The sequence below is a fragment of the Pipistrellus hanaki genome, assembly GCF_964339955.1.
Source record: "Pipistrellus hanaki genome assembly, chromosome: 18".
NCBI classification, from domain to species: Eukaryota; Metazoa; Chordata; class Mammalia; order Chiroptera; family Vespertilionidae; genus Pipistrellus; species Pipistrellus hanaki.
Window position 1 is genome coordinate 6,840,940 of NC_140520.1, and position 23,710 is coordinate 6,864,649.

General features: G+C 41.4%; 1 protein-coding gene across 1 annotated transcript in view; it reads left to right on the top strand.

Moving 5' to 3' along the window:
* Positions 1–23,710, top strand: part of COL11A1 (collagen type XI alpha 1 chain) — a 146,510-nt gene that overhangs the window by 24,403 nt on the left and 98,397 nt on the right. Inside the window, exons 3-6 of the mRNA XM_084866080.1 lie at positions 1,178–1,391; positions 4,576–4,738; positions 16,779–16,907; positions 23,190–23,306. Of these exons, the coding sequence (XP_084722206.1) occupies positions 1,178–1,391; positions 4,576–4,738; positions 16,779–16,907; positions 23,190–23,306 (623 nt within the window). The remainder of the gene's footprint in view (positions 1–1,177; positions 1,392–4,575; positions 4,739–16,778; positions 16,908–23,189; positions 23,307–23,710) is intronic.

A 23,710-nucleotide genomic window follows, 5' to 3' on the forward strand; every position in this document is an offset into this window, starting at 1 on the left:
TGGGAAATACTTTAAAATTAACAGCCTTTACTCCTTAATTAGAAAGTGACAGTATTCAAAGGTACTGCTGTACAGATTGGATGATTAAATTGTAATTTTTTAAGTCTGATATAAATATATTATTTCCTAAAATTCCCCTGCCTCTCTCTGTGTGGACTTTATTTTATATACATTTTCTTTGCTGAACTGTGTGAAATATATTTATGCTGCCCATTTAACTAATACACTCATTGACTAAATGCTTTCTAAGCACTGATACAGATCTTCCCCAGGCGAGGTATTTGGGATATGATGCTGGGAGAGGGGAGAAGGAGACAGTCTGCCATCTTGAATTTACTATCAAATTGGCCAAGTGTCTCACAGTTGTGATTTAGAATGACATATGCTTTTTTTTATTAGTGGAACTGCGCTGTGTGATAGGAAAAACTGATCAGAGACTCTGCCTTTCAAAAGGATGGCTGAAAGAATGTATTCACACCGGGTTGGTACCCTGCCTCTTTAGAGAGATGATGGATGGCCTCAGACAAGGCAAAGGCAGCAAATACAAGCCTGGCAGCAAATACAAGCCAGTGGGACTCCAGTGCTTTGAAAGTCACTACTGTGCTTGACACTGTACTTGGCATCATGGTCTTGCTTCCTAACTTTTTATTTAATTTTATTGCATTACTTTGCTTTAAATGAGTTGCTTTAAACTTGATATAGCTTAAACAAGTATTGCAGAAAAAGCTTAGCAGAGATTCTTCTCTATTTGTTGTTAATGTTTCAAATTGACTTGAGAGAGAGAGAGAGAGAGAGAGAGAGAGAGAGAGAGGGAGGGAGGGAGGGAGGGAGGGAGGGAGGGAGGGAGAGAGAGAGAGAGAGAGAGAGAGAGAGAGAGAGAGAGAGAGAGAGAGGAAAAAGCATGGGTTTGTTGATTTACTTGTTTATGCATTCATTGGCCGATTCCCGTATGTGCCCTGACCAGGGGTCGAACCCACAACCTTGGTGTATCGGGACGATGCTCTAACCAGCTGAACTACTTGGCCACGGTCCCCTCTGTTTGCTTTTAAGCCTGTGTTGTTATCACTTTGTGAACTTTGGAGGCTTACTAAGGCCAGACAGAAAGTTGACAAATAACGGGGTGATCCAGGAGCAATTTGGAAATTCAGAATCTGACTCTTTGGACTTTTCTTCTTAGGAGGAACTTTCCCAGAAGACTTTTCAATATTATTTACAGTAAAACCCAAAAAAGGCATTCAGTCTTTCCTCTTATCTATCTACAATGAGCATGGCATTCAGCAGATCGGTGTTGAGGTCGGGAGGTCGCCCGTCTTCCTGTTTGAAGACCACCTGGGGAAGCCCGCCCCCGAGGACTACCCCCTGTTCCGCACGGTCAACATCGCCGATGGGAAGTAAGTGCTCCATCGCCCTGTGTCTCAGCCCAAAGCCGCTCTTTGGCTTGACTAATCCAGCAAGTGTTTAATCACCTGACACAGCTTTCTACACCTAGTGAGAGGGACAGGGAGAACACGCTAGCATGTCCAACCTCGCACAGTATACCGTCCGGGCAGACAAATAATGAACAGTAAAGAATGACCAATAAGCCCTAGCTGGTTTAGCTCAGTGGATAGAGCATCAGCCTGTGGACTGAAGGATCCCAGGTTCGATTCCAGTCAAGGGCACATGTCCAGGTTGTTGGCTCAATCAATCCCCAGTAGGTGTGCAGGAGGCAGCCGATCAATGAGTCTCTCTCATCATAGATGTTCCTCTCTCTCTCCCGCTCCTTTCCTCTCTGAAATAAATAAAAATATCTATTTTTAAAAATGACTAATCAATAATATGTCAGGTGGTGATACCTGGGAGAGAGAAATGAGCAGGGGAGAGTTTAGGGAATGGAGGGAGAGGTGCACTTTTTAAGAAGTGGACTCAGGCAAAACCTCATTAGGACAGAGACTTGTGAAGGAGAAGGGGCAAGTCACCCTAGGGTCAAAGGCTGCTATTCCAGGAGGAGGGGGAGCAGATCCAGGGGTGGCCGGGTGGTCCAAGCAAGGTCCAGGGTGGCAGCTGCCAGGAGCAGAGCCCGACCGTGGGGACGGACAGCCACATGGGGCCAGATGCTCCAGCACATTGCTGTGCTGTCAGCACTCTGCGCTCTATTTTGAGTGAGATGGAAGCCATTGTAGGCTTTCTGAGCAGAGCGATGGTCTCCTTACCATGTACCAATCAGATGAAGACGGAGGGACATTGGAAGGAAGCCTTATGTAATACTTGGCATGCGCTACATACTTCTCTAAATATTTCATACACAGCTCTTTGAAGAAAGCCATGGTAATTACCCATTTTACAGATAAGGCAACAGAGAGGTTAGGTCCTTGGCACGAGATCACATATTTGGAAAGTAGCAGAGACAGGCCATAGTTTTAGCTAATGGCTGACATTAGGGCAGACTCTCCAATAACCATACCATTCTTCCGAAAATCACGCTGCATTCTGAATTCTGTGCCGTCAACATTGTCTCTCACTCCGAGAGGAGTTCATTCCGATACATGCTTATGACTTTTTTTTATAATATATATTTTTTAATTAAATTATTATTTTTGTACATATACCAATGCCCCCCCCCCCGTACATACCGTCCCTCCCTAGAGTTTTGCTTATGACTTTTAACAACTGAAATCATAAGTATTTTCTGTTCATGAAAAGCACATCCCTAGTGAGAATGGTTGAAGCGAGGACTCGGATGTCTTAGCGGAAACGTGTGTGAATTTCACCCTCACAGTATGAAGAGGTTCCTCCATCTAAATATTTGCTCAATTCAAACCAAGCAGACGCCTGTGCTGAATGGGCTGTGGAAAGACCAGAGATTACGTGTATGTGGAAATACGCTTGGCTCTCATCCGTAGCCCTGCCAAGTCGAATTTTAGGAAGGCTCCTGCCATGTTAAGGACCTAATCCTAGACATTTCTGGAATATTCATCTAGCACTTTGCATTTGGAAAAAAAAGAAAAGAAAATATAAGCCAGAGCCGCTTGCGCCATCTAGTGAGCTTCACCCACCGGTTATGCTAGCACCAGCTCCTGCTAAGGGAACCCCCTTTTACACGACCAGGCGGGCATGCACGTCTCCAAAGGGCTGGTCCTCTCTCCCCTCCCGCCCGTCCTCATGCCCTGAGTTAGCTCTCTCCCCACACACATGCCGACGGGGCTTGCTTTCAGCGTGCCCGCCTCCTGCCAGCCCGGGGAAGAAGGAGAGGGATTGTGTCTCCGTCTTGGCTCCTGCCCACCGGAGTGATCTCTAACTGTCTTGAAATTAAAATGGAAAAAATTAAAGCAAAAGCGCTTGAAATCAACGTGAATGAAGACAGAGGAGCACATTGTGTCTTCCAGTGAGGATGTCCGGGGCTCCAGGTGGAGCCGCCATTCGGTGAGAGGACATTACCCCTTCTGCAGCCGGCCTCAGGGACCACAGGAGATGTTCTCTTTCTCAGTGGAATTCCACTTTGGAAGAAAGCATTTCCGAAGATGGCAATGATGACTTACCCCCTCTCCAACCCCCAGTCTCTTTGCAAATGCCCTCACTGGGACACGGTGAGATGAAGCCTTTGTGGCCACATGCACAGGGAGGCCCCGATGGCCCCTCCTTTTCAGCAAGGATAGCAGGGATGCTGAACATCCGTCCTGCTGAGCACCGCCAGTGCCGGCAGCCAGGGAAGGGAGGCCTACTCTTTTTTTTTTTTTTTTTAAACACATTTTATTGATATTTTACCGAGAGGGATAGAGTTAGAAACATCAGTGAGAGAGAATCATTGATCAGCTGCCTCCTGCACGCCCCCCACTAGGGATGTGCCACAACCAAGGTACATGCCCTTGACCAGAATCGAACCCGGGACCCTTCAGTCCGCAGGCCGACACTCTATCCACTGAGCCAAACTGGTTTCGGTGGAAGGCCTACTCTTGCCATTCATCTGGCCCCTAGTAGTTTAGTAATAATTGATACTGGTGACATTTTCAGATTATTTGTTTGGGATTCCATGTGTTTTATATATTCTCCACTGGTATTTAAGCCCTAGATTCTAAACACAATAAATGTTAATATATAACATGTTAATATATCTTTTCCTAAAATTTACTCAGCTATTTTTCAATGCTTTTGGTTTTGTGGATGTGTGAATCTGTATATCACATATATGTACATGCACATGTATATCCACCTGTGTCCCAGGGCCCTTAGCTCCTTCCCGGTAAACTGTGAGCCTCCATCTGGCACCATTTCAGCTCACTTTCCCAATTTCAAATGCACTGCATTTTTTAAAAATGTATTTTTATTGATTTCAGAGAGGAAGAGAGAGAGAGAGAGAGAGAGAGAGAGAGAGAAACATCAATGGTGAGACAGAATTATTGATCAGTTGCCTCCTGCCCCTTATTAGGAGGTGAGCCCGCAACCCGGCCATGTGCCCTTAACTGGAATCGAACCCAGGACCCTTCAGTCCGCAGCCTGAGGCTCTATCCACTGAGCCAAACTGTATTTCAACGTGAACGATGGCTCAGCAACCAGGTCTTGGGAACTCACTCGAGGGTTATGGTTGGGCTTTTGCAGGTGGCATCGGGTAGCCATCAGCGTGGAGAAGAAAACGGTGACCATGATCGTGGACTGCAAGAAGAAGGCCACCAAGCCGCTGGGGAGGAGCGAGCGCGCCATCGTGGACACCAACGGGATCACGGTGTTCGGCACGCGGATCCTGGATGAAGAAGTGTTTGAGGTAAAGACGAGCCGGGCTTTCTTTCCGGCTGGCTCTGGCTGAGGCAGGTGTGCCCAGTTCATGGCAGGCACCACCAAGAAGCGCCCAAAGGGAGGCTGGCCGCTCTGCAGGGTGACCTACTTTCGTCCCCTGTGGGCGCAGCGCTGATGTTGGCCATTGTTGGGGGAGAGAATGAGTGGACAATGGCCACCGGAGCGCCTGGGAACCGTTGACAGAGATTGGGTGATGCCAGCACAGGCTCGCTATTCTCCGGGGAAGGGCCCGTGGCTCTCCGCTTAGTGCCTGCTATTCTTCCCCGTAGAGAAAGGGATGTTTTCTTCACTTCCTTCTCTGGGAGATGGATTGAGAAAAATGGGCAAGTCACATATTCCGCTTTTCTCGGCTCTTTGTGGAGGCTTGCGAGGCACAAGAGAGATGGCAAAGGGAACTTTATGTTGTTCAGAGACCTTTTTAAAAATGATGTGAAGGTCACTGTAAAAGCTTTCTTCCGATTATAATTCTCCAGTTAGAGCCTCACATTCTCTCCGTTCACCCTCCAGGCCCTGCACCCTGGCTGGTGCTTTCTGGTCATTTAGTTAATTGTGAGCCAAACACACAGACAGGGGCCTGGCCCCTGGCAGGGCGCACGCCTGAGACCTCAGCGTTACTCTGATGGCTGTTTGTGCACATTCTCTGGGCCACTTCCTTTCCAAAGTGGAACAGGGTAAAGCTGTGCAAGATATTACAGGTTAATAGACAAATTTTACGTGCAAGTTATGCTGCCTTTTGTTGATGTGTGAATCTAAATATCACATATATGTACATACACATATGTATCCTCACATACACACAGAGAGTATGTATTTTTATAAAAAAAAAACAACAGTGTAACTTCGGAGTGTCAGTCTTGCATTCCCGTGCTTTTATACCTCTCCTGTGGCATCTATTATAATAAAAGCATAATATGCTAATTAGACCGGATGTCCTCCTAGACGAAGCCGGTGCTGGCAGCCGGGGGAAGGAAGGACTATTCTTGTCATGCACTGGGCCTCTAATAGTTTAATAATAATTGTTATTGGTGACATTTTCAGATTATTTGTTTGGGATTCCATGTGTTTTGTATATTCTCCACTGATATTTAAATCCTAGATTCTAAACACAATGTTTTAGCACATTATATCATACTAAGTGAAATCATAAATTGATCCAGGCAGTATATAACCATATACTCTCACATCTTCCAGTATCATGCTTTAATTGCACACAAATATTACATATTGACTTATTAGAGGAGTGGATATTGTAAACAATTTAATTTCTAGTCTTGCAAAGTTAAAAATAATTTTAAATATATGTGTGTATATCCTCTCTAATAAAAGAGAAACATGCAAATTGGCTGCACTTTCGCTACACCCACCAGCCCATCAGGGTGTGTATGCAAATTAGCCCAACCAAGATGGTGGTTAATTTGCATATCCAGGACAGAGCGAAGACTGAAGACAGCATAGAAAGAAGCCAAGCACTGCAGAAGGGAGTGGGGCAGTGGAGAAAAAGGGAAGCAGGCGGGGTGGGGGAGAAGGGAGAGAAGCAGGTGGGGCAGCGGAGACCACGGCAGGAAGCCCTGTTGCAGGAATCTTCCTTCAAGGAGTATCTATACTGCCATCTTGGTTGAGTTAATTTGCATACTCGCCCTGATTGGCTGGTGGGTGTGGCTTGTGGGTGTAGCAAAGCTGCAGTCAATTTGCATGTTTCTCTTTTATTAGAGAGGATATATATGTTTATCTATAATTGATTTTAAAGAGAGAGAAGGATGAGAGAGAAACATTGATTAGTTCCCTCCCCTACATGCACTGACAGGGTATCAAACCTGAAATTTAGGTATGTGGCCTGATTGGGAATCAAACCTGTGAACTTTGGGTGTACTAGGTGAAGCTCCAATTAACTGAGCCACCCAGCCAGGGTGAAAAGTTTTATTTTAACTGTAAACTAGTTTTACAGGCTAAATATAATTTTGTAAAACACATACCTTTTTTCATCAGAATAAAATTTTCTGATTTCTTTTGTGAAATTAATTCAGCATACCCAAATATGGTGTTAATATATCTTTTCCCAAAATTTAATCAACTATATTTCAATTCTTTTGGTTTTTACATTATGGTTCCTATGTAGACTTCTGAGTCATTGCAACTGAATGTGTAGAAATTAAACTAGAACTGACAGGAGATAGCAATGGTGCCATGTATGCATTACTTTAGTGTTGGATCAAGAGTTGTAATGAAGAAGAAGATGTAAAAACACCAGCAATTCATTTTCACTTTTTTGGAAATAGTGTCATTTTATTTTAGATGCAAATTTGTGTAGTGTATATAATTTTGTCTATATACTACCCTGCATTTATGAAATAGTGCTATTCTGGCAAAAATGCTAAAAATGATCCTATTTGAATTGCAATCTGAATACTTTTAGGAACAAAATATTTAACAGGTAAAAAAAAACAAACCCTGAAAACATTTGTAAATTAATGACAAATTAGTTTATATGAAAATTCCCAAATGAATATATAGGCCCATGATTAGGATTCTTTAATTTCAGTGTAGCAGAGGGAATATAAGAATTGATTCTGGAATGAGAAAAATCTGATTTTGAACCTCAGAGTCTAGCTTAATCACATTTCTCTGGGTAATTGCTTTATGTATGTTTTAATTTTATTATTCTTCAAATGGGAATAGTAATGGAATCTCCCTCATACATATTTATATTTAAAAAATTAGCTGATGTATATAAGGCACTGAAAATACTGGTATGCATACATATGGGTATATATTCTATGTTAATTTAATCATGCATTGACATACAACAGTTTTCCTGTTGTACATTCTATGGCTTTTGGCAAATGCACTCACCAATATTGTGTCTCATAAAGTAGTTTCATGTCCTAAAAATCTTCTATGGTCTGCCTGTTCATCCCTCCCTTACCCCCAAACTCTGGCATCCACTCATCTTTTTACTATCTCTGTAGTTTTTCCTTTTCCAAGATGTCACATAGTTGGAATCCTGCAGTTTTTAGTCTTTAGATTGATTTCTTTCACTGAGTCATATGCATTTATCTCTCCTCCATGTGCTTCATGGCCTGATAGCTCCTTGCTTTGCAGTGATGAATAATATCTGGCTGTAACATGGTGTATTAGGGCTTCTACTGAAGAGCATCTTGGTTGCTCCCAAGTTTTGGGAACTGTGAATTAAGCTGCTATAAACATCTGTGTGCAGATCCTGTAGGATTTTATTCTTCAAATTTATTGAAGGTGTGTTTTATGGCCCAGAATGTGGTCTTTCTTGGTGAATGTTCCATGTGAGATAGAAAAGAATGTGCGATTTGCTGTTGTTGGATGAAGTAGTCTATGGAATTCTATTATATCCACTTGATTGATAGTGTTGTTGAGTTCAACTATGTCCTTACTAATTTTTTGCAGCTGAATCTGTCCATGTCTGAGAGAAGGTTGTTAAACTCTCCCACTATAATATTGGATTAATTAAAATTTTCTTGGCTTGTTTTAGTTTTTCCCTCACATAGTTTTGATGTTCTCGGTTTAGGCACATATACATTAAAGGTAGCTAGTTTCTTGGACAGTTTTCTTCTTTATCATCATATAATATTTCTGTTTAACCTGGATAACCTTCTGTGCTTTGAAGTCAATGCGAACTAAAATTAATATAGGTACTCTTACTTCCTTTGATTAGTGATAGCATGGTGTATCTTTCTCCATCCCTGTACTTTTAATCTATATGTCTTTCTAGTTTAAGTAGGTTTCTTGTGGATATCATATACTTGGGCCTTGTTTTTTGATTCCCTCTGATAATCTCCCTGGGACTTTTTATTTTTATTTATTCAGACAATATATATGTAGTTATTTCTAAGAGGGGCTCTTATGGCTGGCATGTACAAATAGTCCTATATAACTACATGACACATCTCAGACATGGCTTCTGACATGTCTTCCTTATCATGCTTTATTATATTCTGCACAGTGCTTAACACTCTTTAATTTTTCTTAGTTTCTCTTTCCCCATCTGGAATGTAAGCTCCAAGAGGGCAGGGGATTTGTGCTATATATACTCAGTGTTCAGAATAGTGTCTTAAATGTATTATTGTCTAAATGAATGAATAAGCATACTTTTAAGCACTTATTAATTCAATGGGGTATAGCATTGAAAGAAAGGTGGCAAGAAAGGAGACAAGAGACCAGGTATGCTACCATTTTTCCAAGAGCTAGAAGTTGAAAACCTACTTAAAAAAAATAATAACAGAAAATTTCCCTTCCCTGATAAAGGAAATAGTCCTACAATCCAGGCAAGGTAGAGAGTCCCAAACAAGAGGAATTCAAAGAGACCCACACCAAAGCACAACATAATTAAAATGCAAAAGGATAAAGACAAAGAGAGAATCTTAAAAGCAGCAAGAGAAAAGCAGTTAGTCACCTACAAGGGACCTCCCATAAGACTGTCAGCTGATTTCTCAACAGAAACTTTTCAGGCCAGAAGGGACTGGCAAGAAATATTCAAAATGATGAAAAGCAATGACCTACAACCAAGATTACCCAGCAAAGTATCATTTGGAATTGAAGGACAGATAAAGAATTTCCAAGACAAGAAAACGCTAAAGGAATTCATCACCACCAAACCAGAATACCATGAAATGTTAAAGGATCTTCTTTAATAATAATAATAATAATAATAATAATAATAATAATAAGGAGAAGAAGAAGAAGAAGAAGAGTGAAGAAGAAGAAAGATCAAAATATGAACAATGAAAAGTCGCTAATATATATCTATCAATAATTAAATCTAAAAAGCAAAATAAATGAAGAAAGCAGAACAGAAACAAGCTCATAGATACAGAGACTATTTTGATAGTTGCCAGATGGGAGGGTGTTTAGAGGATGGGTGAAAAAAAAAGTGAAGATATATAGAAGTACAGATTGATCGTTACAGAATAGTCATGGGGATATAAGGTTCAGCTTGGGGAATATGGTCAATAATATTCTCACAACTATGTGTGGTGTGGTATCAGGTGGCTATGAGATTTATAAGCATGATCTCTTAATCCTATTTCATAAAAGAGTAATATGCAAATTGACCATCCTCTGCTACACTCACAAACCACACCCACCAGTCAATCAGGAGCGAATATGCAAATAAACCAAACCAAGATGGCTTCAGCCACAGAGAGCAGGAGGGAAGCTTGACTTTCCCTGGTAATGGAGGAAGCCAAGCTTTCCACCTGCCCTTGCCAGCCTAAGCCTCCACTCAATGCTACAAAGTTTCAACAGATAGAAGATAGATAAATCCCAACAAAGATGGTGGCAGCCATGGAGCTGGAGAGAGAAGGTGGCTAGGGTTGCCCCCAGTGATGGACGAAGTCAAGCTTCTGCAGCCCTGGCTGGCCTAAGCCTCCACTTCTATAATTAATGTTTCAATTATAGAAGATAAATAAATCCCAACAGAAATGGCTGCCACCACAGATCGAGCAGAAGGCTTGGCTCCACTTCAGGCTACAAAGTTTCAATTGTAGAAGATAAATAAATCCCAGATACCAGGGCCTCCACTTGGGTCGCTGGGGGCATGGCTGGCCTACAAACCACTACAGGCCCCTCACCCAGGGTGCCCCATGCTCCAAGGGAACCCCCACCCTGATCCAGGACACCCTTCAGGGAAAACCAGCTGGCTGCCACCCGTGCACCAGGCCTCTATCTTATCTAATAAAAGAGTAATATGCAGATTGACCATCACTCCAACACACAAGATGGCTGCTCCATGTGGTCAAAGATCCTGCCCCCATGTGGACACAAGATGGCCACCACAAGATGGGCAGTAGGGGAGGGCAGTTGGGAGGAACCAGGCCTGCAAGGGAGGGCTGTTAGGGGCAATCAAGCCTGCAGAGGAGGGCAGTTAGGGGTGACCAGGCCAGCAGAGGAGGGAAGTTGGGGGTGACCAGGCCTGCAGGGAAAGGGAGTTGGGGGGGGGGGGGGCGGGGACCCAGGCCTGCAGGGGAAGGCAGTTAGGCATCAATCAGGATGGCAGCAGAGTAGTTAGGGGGTGATCAGGCTGTCAGGCAGAAGCAGTTAGGGGCAATCAGGAAGGCAGGCAGGTGAGCAGTTGGGATTGTGAGAGGGATATCCAACTGCCTGTTTAGGCCCGATCCCTCTGGGCAGTCAGACACCCCACGAGAGGTCCCAGATTAGAGTGGGTGCAGGCTGGACTGAGGGACAACCCCCCCCCCCCCCAGTGTGCAAATTTCGTGTACCAGGCCTCTAGTAAGTTATAAAGTCTAATCACTGGGTATACATCTGAAACTGATGTTGTAAGTCTACTGTAATTAAAAAATTTTAAATGGTTAAAAACAATGAACATTTAATTTAACTAATTTATTATGTGGGGGCAAATAGAGCATTGCTGGTAAATATTTTTCAGTAAAAATCCTTGCCTAAAAGTGTAAGACAAATGTGCACTTTTGGTGGCCATGTTTTATTCACCTTTAGGCAGTTTCTGTGATACTTGGTACATAGCTGCTGAATTAGTAACACAGGAGCACTATCCACTTTCTTACAATTCATTTCCCAAGCTGGCTTGTGGGTTAAATATAAGGACTGTGTGGGTAGCGGTTCTGTCTCTGATTACGTGGTTTCCCTCCTTCCGCGCAATCGATGATGCATTTTTCAGTTACCCTAGAATTCTAAGCATCTTGGCAGCTCTCCTTTTCCACACAAAATTCTTGAGAGGAATCATTAACTGGATGGAATGTTGGGAGAGAGGGACTGCGATGAGAGCTAACGCCCCGGCGGATTCAGAAGTCTGGGTAGACAGGAAGCATCAGTTTCCAATTAGTCTTCTGGCAGTGGGAGGTGCTCCTTGAGAAGCCCGGGCCCTGTTTAAGATTTAATGCTGGTCGTGTTCCTGAATATACAAATGAAAACTCCTCCCAAGACCCCCACCCATGTAACCAGGCTCTGATATCAAAGGGGAACCAAAGCCTTCGCCTCCAGCAGGCACCTTCTGGAAAGACTCTAGAATGCTGTTAGGCAATGGCTTTGACAGCAGCGCACCTTTCTTTCTCATATATTATGTATTTTTTCCTGATTGCTTTTCCTTATAGAATCATGACTTTAAGGCTCCTTAATCTCAATCACTTGGAATTTATTTTTAGAACGTCCACAGATGGAGTGTCCAGCAGCATCTTTTAAGTTTTACAGGGTCCATATAAGCACTGCCTAGAAATTTGACTTAAAGATGTATTCCCCTTGAATTGCCCTCAAATACTGAAATCATTATGCCTAATAGGTATATACACTTTACACTTTACAAACTGCTTAAGTACATATTAAATTTTAAAGAAGCTCTAGGAAATGCAAGACAAATAAATAATAGTGTTCTTCATTTCAGGTGTTGAAGTCGAGGCTTGGAGTATTTAATAAATTCTTTGCCCGGGGCTCCATTTATCATGTGTCCGCTGTCCACAGGCTTATTCCACAAAGGGAGGAAGCTTAGAGAACGAAACAGACAGGGCCTTGCTTTCTGGAGTTTGTATATGAGTGGATTTTATTGATTGGACAGCGGAGACTGGCTGAGTAAGGAGAGGATCCCAGACTAGAAACTGTACCTTTGTGCTCTGGTACAAACTGTACTTTCCAGGCAAGTGATATAGACTGATTGTTTGAATCCTTAACGTTAGGATGTGCATGAAGGCGAGGTGCCAGGCGCTGTCTCAAGGCCTCCAATACAGCAAGGTTGTCGAGTAGCATTCTTTTCTAGAACGGTGTTTCATTATAACTTGGATGAGCCCCTGCGGGAACCTAGCTCTCCAGCCTTTAGCTGGCTTCCCAGTGCCAGTTCTAAGGAACCACCTGCTGTGGTGCACAGTTCAGGGGATGCCCACACTGGGCACTGACTTCAACTGGGCACCCACCAGTGCGCCTCACCGAAAGATGAGGTGTTGAGGCTGAAAATGTAGACGCCTCACATTGACAAGTGGTCTCCAAGCAGCAAACCAATCTTATAGGACACTTTTTGAACAAAGGTGATTTCTTACATAGGCACCAAAAAGCTAAATTTTTATTAACTGGTGTATCTCATAGAGTGTGATGTAATTATGAGAAAATAGAAACAGTTGAGCCTTATAGAGAATTATTGTTAGCCGGCTGGCATGGTTCAGTGATTGAACCAGGAGGTCACGGTTCAATTACCGGTCAGGGCACTTGCCTGGGTTGTCGGCTCGGCTCCCAGTGTGGGGCGTGCAGGAGGCAGCCGATCCATGATGTTCTCTCAGCATTGATGTTTCTATCTCTCTCTTTCCCTCTCCCTTCCTCTCTGAAATAAACAAAAATGTATTTAAAAACTAATAAAAAAGTTCTTGTGTATGTATGTATGTATGTATGTATGTATATAAAACAAAAGTGAAAACAAGCCAAACAAACATTGTTAGATACATGCATTCTGTTTTAGCTTGGAAAGGAGGGTACACTATGCTGTACACAGTCACTTATATAACTGGTCTAATAAAAACAAGGCAGGAACCTTTTGAAGTGCACATGACATTCAGCAGTACCTCCTCAGCATAGGTAGGTTCTGTCAGGTTTTCTTACATGTGCTTTGCTCTAGACCAGTGGTCGGCAAACTCATTAGTCCACAGAGCCAAATATCAACAGGACAACGATTGACATTTCTCTGGAGAACCACATTTTTTAAACTTAAACTTCTTCTAACGTCACTTCTTCAAAATAGACTCGCCCAGGCCTTGGTATTTTGTGGAAGAGCCACACTCAAGGGGACAAAGAGCCGCATGTGGCTTGCATACCACAGTTTGCCAATCACGGCTCTAGACCCAGGTTCTCTGTAGGCAAACACTATCCTATGGACCTGGCTTCCAGGGCTGCCCAGGCAAGGTAATCGCATCCACTCAGCTCTCAGCTTTGCAGGTCATTGGAGGAGAAGGTGGCGTTCCACACCTTGTGTGCTCCAGATGCCCGTTTTACCGGGTCACCTCACCTTTTCCAGCTGCGGGGTTTTCTGTGGCTATGGGAGCTAAATGTGTACAGTTCCCTCACCCTGTCAGGATGCGTTTGTTTACCTGCAGACTGTCATATGATTAACAGAAAAGCACTAGAGAATGCCTGCTGGGCGGCGGCAAAGAGCAGATTTTTAACTGCACTTTCCAGCGACTTTTCAGTCATGATTTTTATGGTTGAAAATCTGCCACCTGCAATGAGAATTTACAGTGGAAAGGTGGGCAGGGTTCCATTTAATGAAGTCAAGTGCCTTGACTAAAATAGTAAGTGCTTAGGAAACCATAATTCTCTTAAAAAATGTAGCATTTTAAAAGTACCTCATGTGTATATGAGATAGGGAATGTTGAGTGACTTGCATTATTCCAACTAGTTAGTGGCAAACTGGGAGAAAATTCCAGAACCAGGATTTCTAATTGAAACCCTTCATGATACCATTACTCAAGGAGGCCTCTTTTTTTTTTTTTTTTTTTTTTTAATACAGCTTAATGAAGACTTTCGTATTCACATTTCTCATGGTTATTTATGATTATTTATAATAATTCAGTGTGGCTTCTCAGTGCTTTAAATTGATTAGTTGGTGTTGTCCACCTTAAAAAATAAAATAACATGGCCATTAGCTACTCAGATTGAGTTTATTCAGAAATAGCAGAGGATTTGCAACTCAGGTCAGCAAACTATGGGGAGACACAGGCAAGTAAGAGGAGACAAGGGGGCATTTGTTAGTGCTCAGTGTTACGAGTCTTTAACATCTTAATGTCTTTACTTTCATCAGGCCCTAAATAACACCGGTTAATAAAATGTAGAATGCAGAGAAAGCTGGAGTAATTTTGAAGTTATTCAGAATGACCTCAGGAATTCTGGGAATCCAGTTCCTATTCTCAAATCTACAAGGTCCAAAATCTGAGTCAAATGGATATTCACTCAGGATTTTTCTAGGCTTTCATATAATTAATAGGGTCATGACCCATAGATTGATGTCAAACTAGTTTCCTGTTTAATTTGACCCACGTGGAAACAGATTGTTTCAAGAGCAGAATATAATTGACTCTTGAACAATGTCAGGGTTAAGGGTACCAACTCTCATGCAGTCAAAAATCTGCATATAATTTTGACTCCCTCAAAACTTAGCTACTAATAGCTTAATATAGACAAGAAGCCTTACTAAGAATATATACAGTCAATTAACACATATTTTTGTATGGCAGGTGTACTATCTCTATATATAAAAGGCTAATATGCTATCTGGCCAGTTGCTATGACACACATTGAGCACCAGGGGGCAGACACTGAACGCAGGAACTGCTGAGCTGCAGTGACTTGGCAGTGGAGGTTCTTGGGTGATGCACCCCTAAACCAGAGAGGAGAGAGCCTGATTCCTTATGGGGCCATGCAATTCCACCTTTGGCCGTGGATGATGTTGCTGGAGCACTGTCGGCCTGAATCTGGTTTACTGCACGCTGTGTTTGCATTCCACACACTGTATGACAGCAACTTTGCAGAGTACCCTCTTGCACTCTGGGACCCCTCAGGGGATGTCGGAGAGCCAGTTTTGGCTTGCTTCCTGCAGGCCAGGCAGAGGGACCCCACCTGCTGGAGAGACCCCACAGATGTCCTTCGAGCCACGGCGCCACCCCAGGTGCACTTGGCAGGAAAGGGACCCAGGGAGATTGGCTCCAGAGTGTGTCAGGTCCTTCTCACCCAGTCCCACCCATCCGGCCACCTTCTAACTAATTTCCTTTCAATGTGCACCAATTTATGCACCAGGTCACTAGCATACTACATCCTTACAATAAACTAAGTGAGAGAAAAGGAAATGTTACTGAAAAAAATCATAAGGTTCATCTGAGAATTTTTAAAATTTGTCAGAAATCTCCAAAAATATTCTAACATATTTATTGGGAAAAAGATCCACATACAAGTGGACTCACACAGCTCAAGCCTGTGTTGTTCAAGCGTCAACTGTAGTGGAAGAGGTGTGAATGTCACTTTCAGTCCTATAAGACTGTTGTTAACAATGAGCAGTAAATGATTTTTCTTCTTTAGATATGTAGAAATACACCACACGTGATCTTGAGTAAGTCTTGCTCTAGACCAGCAGTTCCCAACCTTTTTGTTCGCCATGCCCCACCTAGCATTTCTCACATCCTGATGCCTTCCTTCCCCTCGCGCTCCCCACCCATGACATATACTATAGTTCTTATTATTCAAAAAAGTGAACTCCTATTCATGTGGAGGAATCCTAAAAGGCCATGAACTTAGTCTAAACAAGCTTCCAAAGAACATGGCATCCATGAAAGAGAAAAATAAAAGAACAAAAGGAGAACTGAAGTACTGTGGAAGAAATCAGGAAAAAATAGTTAAAGAAATAATGATGCTATGAAGTGATATGAAAAAATAGCAAATAAAGTTTCAAAACATATAATAGAGAACTGAAATGCATAAATATGTCACAATATATACTTATATACTGTATTTGAGGCCCAATGCATGAAGGGTGATGCAAGAAGGGGCCTTCCTTCCCCTGGATGCTGGCACTGCCTTTGCTCTGGCTGGAGTCACCTTTGTGCTCTGGCCTGGAGCCACCTTTCTGTCTTCCCACACTGCCCAGAGGCCCCAAGTGTCTGGGGTGGCATGGAACACCTGCATTGTTGCCATGGTGATGATGCAAGCATCCCATCCCACCCCCAGCCACTCAGTGCCTGCAAATGCAAATTAACCCACCATCTTTGTTGGGTTGATTTGCATACTCACTCCTGATTGGCTGGTGAACATCTCAAAGGTACAGTCAATTAGCATGTTACTCTTTTGTTAGTGTAGATATGAGACTCCCTAGAACCCTAAGTAATGCAAGAAATTCACAGTTAATAACTCATTCTCGAATTGCCCCCCTTACAATTACCCCCCTTCCCCGCCCCATGGGGTGTGTGCCCCATGTGGGAACCACTGCCCTAGACCTCTGTATATTTGAATATGCTGACCACATCTTGTTTGCTTCTGGGCAGGGGGACATCCAACAGCTACTAATCGTCAGTGACCCCAAAGCCGCCTATGACTACTGCGAGCATTACAGCCCGGACTGCGATTCCTCGGTGCCCAAGGCCGCGCAGGCTCAGGAGCCGCAGATCGATGAGGTGAGGACCAGACGGTGGGCCAGGGGGCCTCCCTTCAGTGTCAGAGACACAGTCCTGCAGTGTGGAGGCCATCCCTATGTATTCCATTTTCATTAAAGTACATTTTGTATTTAATAGCGCTTGATAGCTGGAAAGAACTGACTCAAAATGGCTTTTGGTGTTTTTTCCTCTTATTAAAGTATTTTTTAATTTAAGTTTCTTAAAAATAGACATACCACCCTGTATATGGCATATATAAGCATATTGCATTTTTTTGGAGGGGGTGGAAAAGATAATTTCTAAAAGCTCTATTTTTGCCCTTAGCACTTCAGTCATTAACTCTGCTTTGAGATAAGACTGACAGGGCTCTGGGGAGCCCCCATTTCCCAGGCCTTGAGAAATGCCTGCCAATGAGAAAGGGACACTAGAGCCACCTTAAAGTTTGTAGGATGTGAGGGCATTTCTTTCCATTTCTGGTAGGCTATACTACATTGATATATTATAGTATTTTCTTTCACAAAATTTGATGTAGACTACAATGAAATGAAAAGCAATATGAACTGATTGTGGTAATTAAACTATTCATGTACTTTATTCATGTTATGTCACGTTATTTGGAATTCAGGTGTAAAACCATTCTCCCAAGCGATTTTTCCCCAAGAAAATTCATCACAATGAAATCTGACCCTGTTCTCATTCAGACCAAAAATACACGTATCTAAGTCAGTATACAGAGCAATTCTGTCAGCATTGACTACCTCGAAGAACAAGAAATACAGACAGCGTACCCTTTCTCCAGACTTTTCAGTAATATTCATTGATGTGGATTTTCTGGAAATCAAAAAGTAAGCAAACTGGAAGTTAGTCTGGCTACTCTCAAAACTAAGGTATTTATTTAGATTCTTTTCTCAAATTGAAAGTATTAAATTTTAGAAGGGATTGTGGAAGTTGAAAAACATTAAAATTGTCCTTGTTTTTGAAAGTAGCTCAAACAGCATTTCTCTTCTGAATACACGATTAGTAGGTGCCAGCTTTTGAGTTTTACTATTTAGAACAGGCTAAGGCTCTTATCTTTTAGTTTTAAATAGTTATTTTGAATATTACCTTTGAAATATTGAAAATATGTATTTTTTACATTATTTTTTAAAGTCTGATAGTGATTTCTGTTGCAATGATCTTTTCCATGACTTAATATTAAATTTTTTTCAAAACAGGAAAAAGTCTTAAGAAGCTGAAAGGAAGGTCAATATGAGAAAGAAAAGAGAAATTGCTTGGATGCTTGTGTTTGCTTGTTTACCCATTCTCAACTGCTTCCTGCTTTTTATTCCCTCGTGGTCTTTAAAACAGATTTCTCTGAATCCCAAGAGGATAGGTAAAATAGCCATCAGCCGTAGTGCTTTTATACCTTGCAGATTATACAGTAATGTATGACATTTAGCATATGTGTTCACGATTGATGAAGTTTATTTTGTTCCTGTTTTAAGAAAGATAAGGCTTATATATTTTTAGCAACAGATATGGCTCTGATTTTTTTTTTTTAAGAATAAAGTATGCATTCTTAATATGTTACCTTGAGGTGACATTCCCATTTTTTTAATGCTGTTAGCCAGGTAGCTAAGTTCTTTTGAATCAAAATAAGACTGTTTATCCTTTTTTTATCTTAAGTTCATTTAAAAGTAAACGTGACTTCACTTAAAATAGTAAACCTTTTTCTATTTTAATGGTCTATACATATATTTATTTAACATTGACAGATGTCAAATGTGTTGATATATATGTATATACTCCATACATACATACATACATACATACATATATACTTGTATATATGTGTGTATGCATTGATTTCAGAGAGGGAGAGAGAGAGAGAGAGAGAAATATCCTGCACACCTCATAACTGGGATTGCGCCCACAAGACTGGACTCAAACTTGTTTTTGTTGCAAGCATTTGATGAAAGCAGCATATCGCTGGAGCAGAGCCTGGCCGGAAGTCTCCTGGGTGATGCGTTACAGCATCTCCAACTAGTTTCTCTGCTGAACATGTCACAACGAAAAGTCTACATCAGCCACTGGTTTTTTCTAATTCTAAGCGACACTGATACTTCAGTGAGATAGCCATTTTATACTAGTATGTGAAAACCTGGCTAACCAAGTCTGTAAGCAATTCTTATATTAATTTTGAACTCTAATATATCATTATATTTCAAAAATACTTTAAAAATTGATGCTTGCTCTACCTGTACAAAATAGGAATGCAAAGGTATTTGCTAATGAAAATGAAATAAAGTACAACGTGGAGCACCAAGCATACATGTTGTACTTTATATTAGTAAATGTGTGACATTGCATATTTATTATTCTTAATTTGAATTAATAAATATGTCAGTTTCTTTTAGAAGTTAACTGAACTGTGCTTTTTCTAACTTGTAATCTAGACTAGTTAGTTTCCTCTGAATAACTCTTATTCATTTTTAGTTAAATTTTTATGTGTTTGGCACAAAAGTGAAAAATTTGAATATGTAGATAGATTTGAATATAGTGATAACATCATCAAACTTCAATTTTATTTGTACCTACACAATACCCTCTACTGGTATATGGAAGAATAACTAACATTAAAATCATGATGGTTTTGATGTTAAATCTATATATGGTTCTTTCTTCATCTATTGATATTACACAGACTATAATGCCTTATATCCAGTAGACAATTGATGGTCTTACAGTTAAAAGATAAAAAAGAAAAACAAAGATAATCTTTAAAAAATTTAAAAAAATAATTGACTTCCCCAAATGTAGTACCTTAATTTTCCATTCATTTAATATGTGTCATATATCCCAGCTCCCACGGGTGCACAGATATCTGCCGATGCCACTGTTTTCTACCAAATGAAGCCAGAACAGACTTGCTGACATTTCCAGGAGACCCTATTTCCTCACTGACAATCATTCGTGCTCAGCTGCTCACAGACAACATGCAAGTCATGCCACTACTGCTTAACTTTCTGCACAGGTTCACCTGGTAGATCACAATAGGGTCTCTCTTCTTCACCTGTCTTTAAGGCATCCTCCAACCCCATAGTTGGAAAGCTTCATGTAGACAACTAAGCCTTAAGTCTGCTCAGGGGGGTGTTGTGCAGATAAAAATAACAAACGCAGTGATGCTTTTCAATTAGGGAGACCCGAGTAGCTCCAGGAAAGAGATGCCATCAGTGCTCAGGGTGGTGAGCGTGTTACCTCCTACATCCTTACAGTCACAACCGAGTCTGCTCGGTCCCGTTTGGAAAGAGTTCAAACAGAGGGTAGAATCATGGAGATTAGACAAAGTTTACTCCTACAAGGGAAATCCGTGCTCTAAAGATAACTGGCAAATTTGGCACAGGTTTATCTATAGATGGATATGTGGGTAGGATGGATGGATAGATAGATAGATAGATAGATAGATAGATAGATAGATAGATAGATAGACAGACAATAGCGTTAGCTAATCTCTTTATATATATAAAGCCTGAATACCAGGCTTTAAGACACATTTAAATTCTCCCTTTATGCCTTTCTTTATTGCTTTTTGTCTTTACAATTCATTATAGATGCACATGATTCTGAAAAGCATACTGAATTATAAAACTCTAAAGCATAATGTAGATAAAGTAGACTGGCGATTTTTTGTTTTTGTTTTTTTGGCTGTTGTTCTAGTTTCAACTAGAAGCTAGTAATGACAGAACCCTGATATTTCTTATTTCAACAAGACTCATTCAATAATAGCCACTCTCCATGATGTCTACTGCATCTATATCTAATTCAGTTCTTAATTATTTAATTTGACCATGTTATTAGTAATGCTCACATTAACTTTCCTAGAAATGACATTTTGTCTTGCTTGCAGAAACAAAAATGTCTAATGTACTATACACCTGCACCCTTCTATTTTACCAAATTCTAGTTAAAGTTTTGTTATAAGGCATCCAATGCATATTCATTGAAGATATTGCTGGAGAAAGAAAATGATGATTCCGTTTCTATTAATTTAATTAAGTGGGAGTTTTGACCATCGTAAAGAAGGCTGGAGCTCCCTGTTTATTTCAGCATGACCTTCAGCTGCACCAGCGAGGAGAGGTCCCTCTGGGAAGGGTGCCTCAGGAAGGGCCAGATGTGCAGTGTCGCCACAGTGGTCACAGTCCTCTAAGGCAGTGGTCGGCAAACTCCTTAGTCCACAGAGCCAAATATCAACAGTACGACGATTGAAATTTCTTTTGAGAGCCAAGTTTTTTAAACTTAAACTTCTTCTAACACCACTTCTTCAAAATAGACTCGCCCAGGCCATGGTATTTTGTGGAAGAGCCACACTCAAGGGGCCAAAGAGCCGCATGTGGCTCGCGAGCTGCCGTTTGCGGACCACTGCTCTAAGGACTTGTTCGGGGAAGATTCAAAAGGATCAGTTGAAATGCCAAGAGAGGTTCGGTTGAGATATAATTGGAATTTTTCTAACCAGAATACTTAAGAAATCCCCAATAGTTTGTATTTAGCACTGAAAAAGCATATAGACTATATTAGTATTAGCTTGTTGCTTTTGGTGCTTAATATTTTATACTATATATGGCCCTACTGTACTTGGTTATTTTAATTAAAACCATTTATGAATCTATTCTTCACAATACCTCTATTCTTCTTTACAGCTTAAAAGTTTGATAAGAGATTTTATCTGTGAAGGTGAACACATTATTTTCCTCATCATTCAATTTGCATTATTGTCTCGCATATCCTTCTACTAAGAACATAGCTCTTTTCAACACATTTTTTTATATATATATAGTAAATCCTCAATTTTGTGGATCTCGATTTAATGGACTTTGGATTTAATGGACAAAATTTCCGGTCCATATGTCATATGTGAAAATTAACACCTTGTTAATGGAAAAATGCTTTTAAGCAAGATTTGTTTATAATTAAAGTAACAAGTTAACTGTTGTTTTCAACACATTTTCGCGAATAGGCCATTTGTTGAGGGGCAAAATGTAGTAATTTCACCAACATAACAAAATATGACATATCTACAACTATAGTCTACACATCTAAATCCAAGTGTCACTGCTCATAAACCACGTTTAGCAAATGATTAGCACGTGGTCACACGGCATCACCAGCATTAATTGGTTGATTGGTCCTGCGGTCCCGGGGCTGGACTTGCTGCGGCAGGTGGAACGGGGTGGGTTTCCACGTGTGCTAAGCCCCGCCCAGCCGTGCGCATCTGCTCATCAGGTGACCGGTGAAGGCCTGCTTTTACTAGACCTGTTCAGTATCGATTTAAAGTGAAAGGAATGCAATAGACAGCTTTTCTGTGAAGCTAAACTTTTCATACATACTTTCTTTTAATTACACAAATGCTTCTACATAAGTCAAAACAGCTAAACTAATTTGTCAATTTTTTAACATGTATTCTTAAAACCTACTTTATAATATAACAGACTTTTGGCTTTAAGGGACACACCCCCTCTTCTGAATTAGTCTGTTAAATTGACGTTTTATTGAACACAAAAAAATAGTGTAAAATACTATTTACAAAGCCAGTTCAGTTTAGTAGTTTATGGTATCTAAATGGCATGCCCATTTTTGGTAGATGCATAGGCAGTATATTTAACAATTTAAACGAAGTGTTAAATATAAGCAGGTATGATTTTCAAGTATTCTATGCTCATTTGGATTGTAAATAGCAAATTCAAGATTTCTGAATAAATGTAAAATTTAATCTTTCCATTGGTTCTAGTATCCCCAATAAAACGCAGTCTCATTCCATGTCCCTTGTATTTCTCCCCCCCCCACCTTACCCCCATTTCACAATAAATACCAAAACCCTTTAATATTTGAGAAGCCTAGTCTCTCTATTTTTTATTTTTATACATGCAGTTTTAAGAAAATGAGAAATCGCCATTGAGACTACCTTAACATTCTCATGGAGAAACCTTGTGGAGTAAGTTTTTACAAACCAAAATTAACACGGACATTTAGCAACTGTGTCCAAATACATAATCGCTGTGTCTGAATTAATCGTCAGTAATTAACATGCAAAACTGGTAGTTTCTTCACAGTCCTAACCACCATCCTGCTCGTAGCACACCTGCTTCGTCACGGCTGGGTCATTATACTCCGTGCGGGACAGTATAATACTGCGTGTGACACCAAATAACGGATTCCCTGTCTCTTAACGTTTCCTCCCAGTAAACGTTAAGAAGATGATCCCTCCTTGACTACCAGTATTACCTGCGACTAACCACAGTGCCTGATGTTTCTCCCCCTGCGGTGTAGTATGCGCCCGAGGATGTAATGGAGTATGACTATGAGTATGGGGAAGCAGACTATAAAGAGGCTGACAGTGTGACAGAGACCCCCACTGTAGCCGAGGAGACCATAGCACAAACCGAGGTAAACACCGCGGGGCGCCTGTGCATGGGACCTTGAGGTCGCAGCGCGCACAGCTCCTCACACTCCCCGCCACCCCTCTGTCCCCCCGAGTTCCGGGAGCCGGTAACTGTGGTTTTTCTTCGGCAGCCGCTGTCCCGAAGGCCTGAGGCCCCATTTTGGGGTGCCTCCTCTTCCTCTCACCGAGCCCTCTACTCCCTTTCTCACTTTCTATTTATGTCTTCCATCCCCTCTCCCGCCGCGCTTTCCAGAAGAAGAAATCCAATTTCCAAAAGAAGACTCGGACAGTGGCCGCTAAGTCAAAGGAAAAGCCCAAAAAGTTTACACCCCCTAAATCTGACCAATTGGCAGCCAAGAAGAAGAAAAGTTACCAAGCAGCGGCCTCAGCCAGACTAGGGGTCCAGGTA